General features: G+C 41.3%; 1 protein-coding gene across 1 annotated transcript; it reads left to right on the forward strand.

Moving 5' to 3' along the window:
- Positions 1-1,917: 1,917 nt before the first annotated feature.
- Positions 1,918-10,730, forward strand: rmdn1 (regulator of microtubule dynamics 1). The gene is made up of 11 exons (XM_064333732.1): positions 1,918-2,105; positions 2,366-2,509; positions 3,971-4,070; positions 4,300-4,387; positions 5,577-5,736; positions 7,011-7,100; positions 7,954-8,009; positions 8,533-8,620; positions 9,007-9,037; positions 9,418-9,551; positions 10,223-10,730. The coding sequence occupies exons 2-11, from the start codon at positions 2,390-2,392 to the stop codon at positions 10,265-10,267; spliced, it is 912 nt and encodes a 303-aa protein (XP_064189802.1). The 5' UTR covers positions 1,918-2,105; positions 2,366-2,389; the 3' UTR covers positions 10,268-10,730.
- Positions 10,731-10,850: the final 120 nt, after the last annotated feature.

The following is a 10,850-nucleotide window of genomic DNA, read 5'->3' on the forward strand; positions in this document are numbered from 1 at the left end:
CTGTTTTATGTGATATTTGCACAAGAGGCATTGAAGAAACACAATGAGCAAAGTATTAAATATGTCCGTTCTGTATTTTTGGAGAAATATGCGTTTTAAATTCATCGTCCCATTTTCAACCGGTTGAGAAAGTTGTCATTTTTCTACGTCACGAATACAGTAACCACTCCTATTTCCACGCCCCGTAAAGAAATCTGACAGGACACACCGTCCTGCTGTTCAGACAATGCAAATATTTGACTAACGTTAGGTTCACTTAAATTAGAGTTCCTTTAGATTATTTCTGGTTATATTCATTTAGCTAGCTAGCTAACGTTAGCTAGCTAGGAGGTTTGCTTTCATAAGGCAATGTTATCGATAACGTTAGCTTGCTAGTTCGCTTTTATGAGGACGTTATAGTTGTGCTTTTATCTTAACTTGGCTAGCTAGATAGCAAAAATTGTAACTGGATACAAGTCAACGTCCTTACCTTAGCTATCTATCGATACTTGATATACTACTAAGCTAGCTAGCTTGTGAAAATTCAGTCTCCCAAAGAGAGCGCGTATCATGGGGGTAGCTATGGTAACGGGGAACGGTCTGTCAATCATAGCTAACTGACAGTTCTCATTACCACGCCCAGACGGTTCGGGTGAATTTTTATAGTGGGAAATTTAGGCTTAGAAAAATACGTTTTAAAGTACATTGAAATGACTGAAGAATAAAAAAATTATGCACATTTGTTTTGTTGTTGCCTGAAGACAACTGGGAAGTGTCACGTTCAACCACCATGGTACTCCTTTAAGTAGTTATTAAGTGCAATTAACGATAGGACTAGACTGGATCCAGACTCTGAATCGCTGCCCCTGCACACTATTGAGAAATGTTGTCAGGGGATTCAGGAATTGCACCCACAAATGCGCTGATTGACTGTCCCAGTTTTGGCTGGCGGTAATTGCTAGAATGGGAGCAATTCCAGACCTTGAATCCCCCAAACATAGACATATATACGTATATACGTCTATGCCCCCAACAACATTACTCAATAGTGGGTGCGGCAGTGGTTCAGGGTCTCGATCCAGGCTATGCTAGTACAGGACATCAGCCTGATCGATGTGTGCAGGAGATGCAAGAATACACATTAAAATTGAATTATGATTTTAGTAATTTATTAATGGGAGTAATGTAGACAGTAGCCTACATGTGGCTATGAGTGCACAGTAGATAGCATAATGAGACTGCCTGGCGGACTTAGAAACACAATACAGACACAGCCACAATGCTAGTCAAATCCTGGTTAAAATTTGATGACAATACCACCAAAAATGAGCATTCTGTATTGTTTTTTCGTATAAAATTACGTTTCCTTTGTGTTATTTTTGCTGCGTCGTTTGTCCAATGTGAGCTGCCGTAGCTAACAATGGAGACGCATTATGTAGTTCATTCAAGAAAGATAGTGACTACAGCGCTGACATGGACAGTACAGGCTAAGTTCCGGGCCGCACGGCTTTGGTTGTTTGGGGGCGTGCCTTTCTTTCTTATTAAATGTGCAAGTTTATGGTATTGTAAACCGCAACACAGTGTTCGTTTATAGTTGTGGTCTTTCTTGTTGTTTATACGATGGAAAAACGAAAATACGCATTTCTAAGTGTCAGTTTTTACGGACTAAAAATTTAAACCAAATCCAATCTGATTGTACCCAAGCAAAGGTTACTAGGGTAAAGTTCATAGGAAGCCCTAAATAGACAGGGATTAGGAAAAAAACAGGACCCGTTATATGTTAACACTGTGTATCACCGTTATTAACCACTGTGTCTTTTATCAAGGGTAGAGAGCAAAATATAGCAAACTGATTTATTTAACTGTCCCATTGCACATTTGATAAATTCCACTCGGAACGATTATAGAAGTCACTTTTGTTTCCTGTAGTGGTGATTGGAAGGGGGCGCTTGCCACTGGGTTGCCAGACGCGGCTTGTAATCCTGAAATAAACCTTTGGGTGTATATGCTCGGATCGTCGCATATTCCGCACCGATTCTTGTTGGGTTGAGAAAAAAACGTAAAAAATGTAACACACGCACGATGTTGAACTAAAATAGCAAGATGGCGTTTCCATAAGAATATTGGTAGGATTGTCTTTTATCTATCATTGCATTACCCAAAACTGACTATATTTTAAGTTATAATTATTATTTTTTTTTTGGCCAAACAAAAAGCAAGTTTGACTTCTGAGATTCAAATGTTATGCATTTTTTTTGTTGTTTTTGTTTTTGTTTGGCTTATCGCGACTGATCTGTGATGTGCAGTCTTGCATTTTGACTACATGTGGCAACCCGGATCCATACCTTTTAAAAGGCTACTGTGAATAACGTCGTGTATTCATCAGCGGTCCAGTTTTGCAGGGGAGGACATGGCTGGGATCATTCTAACTCGGTCCATCTCACGGTCACTATTGCCTGCAAGCAAGCACGTCAAGACCAAAGGACTGACCAGACAATACTGGACTCTTCGCAGGAAGCCCCTTCTCACAGTAAACAAGAACTTGTTGAACTTTTTTCTGCTGAACTGTCTTAGCTGCTGCGGTAACTTTGCGGTGCTCTGCGTCAGCCAGCTATAATATAAACGTCATTTGGTTCTACTTACATTGTGGAGTTCGCTACCTTTTAATGAGGTTTATAATGGACAAATAATGTGGCTGAATGTCCACCTTTTAGGCAAGTTAGTCTGATAACGTGAAGTAATGTAACGTTAGTAATTGGCTATCCAGCTAAGTTATGCCGGGGAAGTGTTTGCATGCTAGTTCCTTCCTGTACCGCTACATTTTTGTGTTGGAAAAAATGTAATTTAGAGCAAGCGCGTTTGACAGGTAACTAGTAGGTTGTCTGTTTGAGATTCCCATGCATTTAACATGCATCTGCCTCTACAGATTGTTTTTTTTTTTTTTTTATTTTATTTGTGTAGGCTACATTACTAACATGATTCATAAAGCTTGATATTTCATTGAAGCAATTCAGGTTAACTATATAGCAGCAGCACCGCAGCTGGGAATCGTACTTGCCTGCTATTGCGTTTCTTTGCTTAACTGCTGTGTTTATATGTTTAATGTTGTGTAAAAATATAAAAAAGAATAAAAAAAGAACATAACATGCACCCTAGTTACGCCCAAATTTAAGTTCTATATGACGGGAACAATGTATCAGTTAGGTAAAGCGCGTGCATCGGGGCAAGTGGCACGCTGCCTTGGTGTGTAGTTGCCTTTGAAGTCTCAGAGTACTGGCCGGCTACTCTCGGTCGAGGCGGTTGAGTTCATTCAACGAACTGGCAAATTTGTCTGATCTGGCTGACTGACATAGCTAGCATCAACCAGCAAGCTAGCACCAACCGGCAGAAACACACCGACATTCTCATAAAACCGACGAATGCCCACTGTTGGTTACGGCATCTCACATTGCCCAAATATATACAGCAAAAAAAAAAAAAACACCGAGGAAACGACATGTAAAATACATTTCTGTCGTGTACCCATTGTCATATCTGTTAAAATGTGCAATGCTTTTAGTTTTTACTGTTTACTGTAATTACTATACACCGTGCATTGTTGCATAGTTAGGTACTTTGTATTTTCTGCTCGTTTTTAGTTGTTTTTACTTTCTAATAAATCCTGCTAATCTCTCTTAGAAGGGGGTGGTGGCTGGGAGGTAGGCACATTTCGACATAAATGAACTGCTGTGACCCGATTAGGTTAGAGATTGTGCTTTGCGCAATTAACAGCTTATACAGTGAGTGAATGGTTTGTACTAAACTATTTTAACCTACTACTGTGCTGGCCTGATGCAGTCAATATTTTTGCATTATGTGTTATGAAGTGGGTGGGGGAGGGGCAGCGCACGTTTGGTGTGTGGTAAAATCATTGAAAACCTGGAGGACAACTGGACTTTGGCTTCCCCCCCCCCTCTTTCGGGCTCATAGTCTTTTCTGGCTGTTGAAACAGGGTGGAAGAACGGCTACTTTGCTTTTGTCGTTGCCGGCCTTATCTTTCCTGGGAAGCAAAACGTACAGGAGGCTGCATGTGGTCCATGCTCTGGACAAAGGTAATATTTTAATGCAAACTGTTTAAAAAAAATCTTGTAACTCCCACCCCTTCAAATCCAAAAAGTAATTGTGCTTTGTTGTATTTTAAAATACGGTTCATTAATGTAAGTTGTGACACCTGTCTTTATGAAGAATGCAGGTGTCACAACTGCACACAGTAAGGATACTGCAGGTAAGACAAATGAACCCTTCCGTCATTTACCCCTCTGCACTGGTATGTTTTTCAAGCCGAAGAGGACTTGGAGCAAGCCGACTACCTGTACAGCTGTGGAGACACGGAGAAGCTTCACCAGCTGCTGCTGCCGTACAAGGACAGGTAGGCGCACCCCGGCCCAGCTGGTTTAGTCCTCGCACAGGGAGGTTGCGAGCTCGAGTCCTGCATTGACATCATAGCCTGTTCCTGTTCCTTCCACTTTCAGAAATTCTTGTTGACATCTTGCTGTTGTTTGATTACAGAATGTTGCCTGGGGTAATTCACCAGGGTGAGCTTCCAGCATTGTCCAGGGTGTCCTGGTTTTTGGTGCATTTTGACGCTTATGTGGTTACTTCAAGTCATCCATTGGCTAAAGTCCTTGCACCTGGTTTCCAAGCCTAAATTAGCTGCTGATTGACAGGAGTACCTTCAACCCCAGCCGACGAACAATGCTCTCAGAATGGTCATGCCATATTACATCAGTGTCATCCGATTCCTAGGACATTTGGTGCATTTTAATTGTGGAATTGCACGTTTGCCGGAAATCCTTGGCATTTTTTGCCATTCTGCCATATCACTTCTATGGCTTTAACTGGATTAAAATAACATGGCTAATTCATAGTACCACTGGCTTTCAGCCTACACAGTGCAGGTTTTCATGTAGACATGTACTAACCATGTACAGTGTACCTGCAGTACATGTGCTGGGATGACCTGTGAAAGCTTCCTCTTGAGCAGTTCATTTGTCTGGAGGGACATGGGATTGTAGCCCAGGCGTAATGCCAGGCTTCAGTCACAGTTGGATCCCAGAGATAAATGGCCACAGGTGGACGAATGTGACCTCCGAATTGAACTCTGAACTCTTTGTTTGCTAAGTTTTGGCACAAAGATGCACTCCTGAATTAAAAAAAAAAACAAAACAAAAACAATTTAATAAAATAAAAAAAATACACTTGCAGTCTTTCTGCTTACCAGGAATGCTATTGTCTTTTGTCTGTATAAATTAAACAATTACTGAAATGCACAAATAATACATTTAATTAATTAATTAATTAATTAATTAATAATAATAATAATAATAATAATAAATAATAATAATAATAATAATAACTGAAGGGTAGTACCCCTGTATGAAATGTTTCACTGTGGTCTAGTCTAAAAATAGACTAGTGCTGGTATAAATATAGGGTCACTGGGTGACAGAGGAAGGGCAGAAACAGAACAAATACAGAAAGGTCCTCCAGGATGTGATTGTTGGTCATAGTGGTGACGGGCGCTATAATGGTCTCTGTCCTTCGCCCCGTCCCGACAGCGAGGACGCCGAGCTGCTGTGGAGGCTGGCCCGCACCTCCCGGGACCTGGGCCAGCTCTCCACGGTCGCCCCCGGCGACAAGAAGCGGCTGGCGTACGAGGCCTTCGAGTACGCCAAGAGAGCGCTGGAGAAGGACGACGCCTGCTTCGCCGCTCACAAGGTGACGGGAGCTCCTCAGCCTCATATCCTGAGTGTCTATGCCGGCGTTAGGACCCTGAAACCGCTAGGCGGGCAGCGGTAACAATCAAAAAGGCTAAAGGGAATGCAGTTTATTGTACAGTATGCTTAATGATGACAAGAAACGGATGCAAAAGAGAGCGTGTCGTGAGATGGCTACGCGCATACGCGTGGGAGGTCGTATTGACCAATCTCCTCAAACCATTGCACTTTTCCCCTATTAAATTCAAAGATCAATGCGAAACACCAAGTCATCAAATGAAGATGCAACAATAACAAAACCATTAATTAATGATCCTGCTCGTGCCATCTCTGCTAGCATACTACACCGGTTACCCTTTGCAGCTGGCTGGGTGCTGACCCATAGGTATCAAGATCTTTAGTTGGCACCCCACCACCAAAGACACCAACTTGTTCCCCATGACATTGGCTTTCCAACAATACAAAACATGATTGCACAGTATTATGGGGAACCTAAGTTTTACATAATGCCGATCCAGTAGGATGTTTTGCAACTGAGCGCTGTCTCTTTAGCAGACCTTGCTGACTTCCCATCAGCACAGTAAACAGAGTCAGTTTTCCTTTGGACCCACTTCTGTAAACAGCAGACCAGGGTCAAATAATTATTTGTTTTGGATTCAAATACTTTTCTAGACTTTATTGATCTTGTCTGGTGTATTGGAACCAATGAAATACTGTGTAAGTGCAAACCCCACCTTCTGGTCATATTGGCAGGCTCAATTACACCAGTCAAGATCAACAGAGCACAGAAAATTATTTGAATCCAAAACAAATACATATTTGTCCCAGGTCTGGAAAACAGCCTTACATTTGCATACTAATTCACTAAACAGTATGCAGTATGCTTAATAGACAGCACATCCTAGGATCCAGTAGTTAGGAGACTAATCATTACATTACATTACAGGCATTTAGAAGACGCTCTTATCCAGGGCCAACTGCAATGTGCTTATCAGGAATATAATCCTCTGGCTTAAACCCCTAAGCCAGTTCTGCGGTCTAGAGGGGTTTACATTTCAGCTATGCACACTGCAGTTGACCTGCCAGGTCCGGCTTAATTTTTTCTTTGAATTTGAAAATCAAATCAAATTATCCCTTCAAATTCTGTTGTGCTCCCGTATTCTGACATGATGCTGAACTACGACTCCCACCAGGTTTTTTTCACCAATATTTCACAGACGACAAAGGCAATTACTTTCTCACATTGCAATAACACTTGTTTTATTTATCTTACAGTGGTATGCGGTGTGTTTAAGTGATATTGGCGAGTATGAAGGGATCAAAGTAAAAATAGGAAATTCCTACATCATAAAAGAACATTTAGAGGTAAGCTCCTCTCCCCTCCCTGTACGTGTGACTGTAAAAATGTTGCCCTATGGTCTGTCCAGGAAAGTAATTGGATTCAGGAAAAAAAAATTTTTTTTGAAAATAATCAAATTCTGACAGTGAGATGAATTCATTAAATAATGGTTTGATTTGGGCTGAAAGATCTGATGGTTTTCCCTGGGTATTAAGGCCATTGTTTGTGTTGCTTGATATGCCATTGAATCAGTGGTGCAGGTAAATGGTGGGAATCTTATACTAAATCTTATGTGGAAAAATCTGTTGAGCTGAGTCTGCATCCCTTCAGCCAACCTGCTTTTAACAAGTTTACAAGTAGATTTTTTGGAATGTTGTTTTTTTTTTTTTTTTTTTTTTTCCCAACATTCAAAGGCAGTGTTCTGGAACTCTGCTGCTTTCATGCTTTCAGTCACCAGCAGTGATTGTGACATCAGCATTGGAATGTTCTGATAAGCACGCATTTCAGATAAGATCACACACATAGGGTTAATGTGCTGCTTGTAGTAGATGCAATGACTATGAGTAATGGTAATGATATAGGCTGTTGTAATTGTGCAGCTTCTGCTGGAATTGTCCTACAGTTTTATAGTAGGAAGGGAAACATTTGAAACCACCATACCTGAAATGAACTCCTTTCATGACATACCTGCAAGACTAAGCTATTCTGTATTATGACAGTAGGTCTATGCCAAAATTACAGATAACAGAGCAATATATTTATTGATTCTTATCACTGGTTTATGTCAGTGGCCTACAACCAAATTTAGTAGAAACTTTCAGTGGCTTGGATATGTACATTACGGTGTGAAGTTTACTGTACCTGTTCTCCATTTCACAGAGAGCAATTGAGTTGAACCCAAAAGACGCAACTTCCTTCCACATCCTGGGGTATTGGTAAGTGCTGCAGTTGAAGGCCAATAATCAGATTCCATCCCTGGGTCTTGAAAGAGACCTTTAGTGGACTTGTGTCTTCCACTTAGTGAAGACCAGAGTGGTGAGCCCCCGTCTGAAGGTTAATCCAGTGAGAGAAATATGAACAGGGCCCATATTCTGAGTCTCAGAGTAGGGGTACTGATGTAGGATCAGGTTTTCCCTGTCCATATCCTGGCCTTGTCTGTAATAAGCTATTACTATATTACAGGGCCTGACCTTCTCCATTTAGAAGCCAAAGGACTGAACCTACTCAATTTAGAAGCCAAGGGGCCTAACCTTCTCCATTTATAATCTAAAGGGCCTAACCTTCTCCATTTATAATCTAAAGGGCCTAACCTTCTCCATTATAAGCTTACTGATCTACACTAATAATCAATAGTTACAGTACACCCACAATTTCAAGCAATCAGAAGTGAATCTCCTTTTTTGTTTTACAAAAAAATTAAAAGAGAGTAAAGGTGTTTTTTCTGTTCTACTCCCTCAGGTGTTTTGCCTTTGCCGAGTTGCCATGGTATCAGCGCAAAGTTGCCGCCATGATCTTTGCGTCGCCGCCCACTGCCACGTATGAAGAGGTGAGTTCATAAGAATCAGCCAGCCCTGTCACTCTAGATACACCACATTATTCATGTATTTTTTATTTTAGTGTTATGGGAGATACCTGTGTACCTCAGGAATCTTAAATTCCAGTCCTGGAGGGCCGCAGAGTGTACAGGTTTAACTCCAGTCCTGGAGGGGGTGCTGTGTGAGCAGGTTTAACCTGGAAGGTTGCAGTCTCTAATATGTTTTCAGAAATGTACCTATTGTATCATTGCATAAATACCCAGGATAATTAAGTAACTTGGAGCACAAGTGTGGAATTGATACAGCTTTCCTTGCCCACATATCCCAAGTAAAGAAAAGCAATAAAAAGATTATTTTATTTATTAAGTGAATTATATTTACTGTAGTTTTTTTGCAGGCTTTGGAGTTCTTTCTGAAAGCAGAAGAAGGTATGTTAAAAAAGCTAAATTAGTATCAATTAAATGATTCTGAATATTAAATCCGAGCAGCTACATTTATAAAAGATCCATGCACAATGTTTTTCAGTTAACTTGTGGGCAAACTGCCTTCCATCAGTGACACGGTGTTGAGTATCTTTTATGAACACACTTTGCAGATTCTTTTGAACCTGTGACACACTGTGTCTAACCAGAAATAAGAGCTCGGTCCACTTGTATTTAAAATAAACCTTGAATGTGCCCAGATACCCATCTGTATAACATACAAATATCATCAACTTGCTCCTGTAGTTATAGGTCTGTGGGGTAGAGTTGGGAGGACGGGGTCACACGCCGGACCTCGTTTTTCTAATGGATTTTTCTCTCCTCAGTGGATCCAAACTTCTACAGCATGAACCTGCTGATGTTGGGGAAGACATACCTGATGCTGGGGGAGAGGGACAAGGCCATTCACTGGCTCAGCAAGTCCAGGGACTACCCTGCCCACAACGAGGAGGACCGGGAGGTAACAGCGCCCTCTTCGGCCCGTACTGGGAACGGCATAAGGGGAGGGGGGTTGGGATGATTGGCAGGTGCCCTCAAACAATATATCGCAACATGGGATTAATGCCTGCAATGGCAGAGAACTTTTAAGTGTTGAATGGTTTGATTATTGGGTTCTAGAAGCATGGTTACCGTAAGGGTACAGCCACACATCCTCCGACAAGTTCGTCTCGCCTCCCACAATCGGCCGCTTGTGGGCGTGTTTTCTGTTTTTAAAACGGTGTTCCTTAATGCATATTGATTGTATATTTTGGAAATCCCCACACAGCAACAATTAACAGGTCCTCCTCAACAGAACTATTTCCCCTGTGGACAAATAAAAAACATTTATGTGGAATGGGGAAATAAAAATTTAAACTGATTTAGATTTAAATTATCGCACCATGTTATCGCACCATGTTCCCCGTCTAACCGGTCACTCCGCTCATTCGCCTCGCATCGCCAGCTATCCCAGCATGCCTTGCAGATGCGAAGACTCTGCTCCCATTGAAATTAATAGAGGCAATTACAAAGGAAAACATGCACAGTAACAAGGCTGGTTTCCATAGTGGACGTGCTCCTGATTCAGGTGTGCGCGGTCCGAACTGCCGTAAAACAAGGGCTCCGTTTTTTTTACTCATTTTTCCAACATAGGTCCACAAGCAGGCCCTTGATCTCCTGAAGAAGATAAACGGATGAAGGTACGGATGGGTGTCGCTACGACAATCACTGTGAGCACCTGGAGTTCTGAGGCATCACGGAAAGGGTCTCGAGGAACAGCAACTTCGAACAAACTGTTTAGTATTCACCGCAGAGGACTGGTACCACACTGAACCATTGGTCTCTTCTGAAGCATGGGGAAGAGACACTAAATACTGGCATTATATCTATTAGTGTAACTGAGCATCACGTATGCTGTGACACATTTTCTAGAAGTACTCTATGATGCTGCGATAACACTTTCATAGTGCTAATAACCAGGCCATGAATGTTTTAGCATGATTTAGGGAATATAGCATTAACCCCAAATTTTAACTCGTTTCATTTTAATGACTTCATTTAAAACATTTTATTTTTTCAATTCAGAATACTGTATAGTGGTTAACAAACTTTGCAAGTCCTGTGCAACTTGAATAAAATCTTTTTAATTGTATATATCGTACCATGCAGCTGAAAGTGGGTCTTGTTTTTGTGGCTGCAGAGTGAAAAATCTGGACTCTTGGCATGAGTTCTTAAACCAGAGCTATGACTTTACAAGAAATATATATCAAGTGTAGAAGCT

Source organism: Anguilla rostrata, chromosome 4, assembly GCF_018555375.3.
Source record: "Anguilla rostrata isolate EN2019 chromosome 4, ASM1855537v3, whole genome shotgun sequence".
In the NCBI taxonomy this organism is placed as follows: domain Eukaryota; kingdom Metazoa; phylum Chordata; class Actinopteri; order Anguilliformes; family Anguillidae; genus Anguilla; species Anguilla rostrata.

Coding starts and splice junctions, on each gene's coding strand:
- rmdn1 (XM_064333732.1), top strand. CDS start 2,390: ATGGCTGGGATCATTCTAACTCGGTCCATCTCACGGTCACTATTGCCT. Junction 4,071..4,299: donor GGTCCATGCTCTGGACAAAG/GTAATATTTTAA, acceptor ATGTTTTTCAAG/CCGAAGAGGACTTGGAGCAA. Junction 5,737..7,010: donor CCTGCTTCGCCGCTCACAAG/GTGACGGGAGCT, acceptor TTTATCTTACAG/TGGTATGCGGTGTGTTTAAG.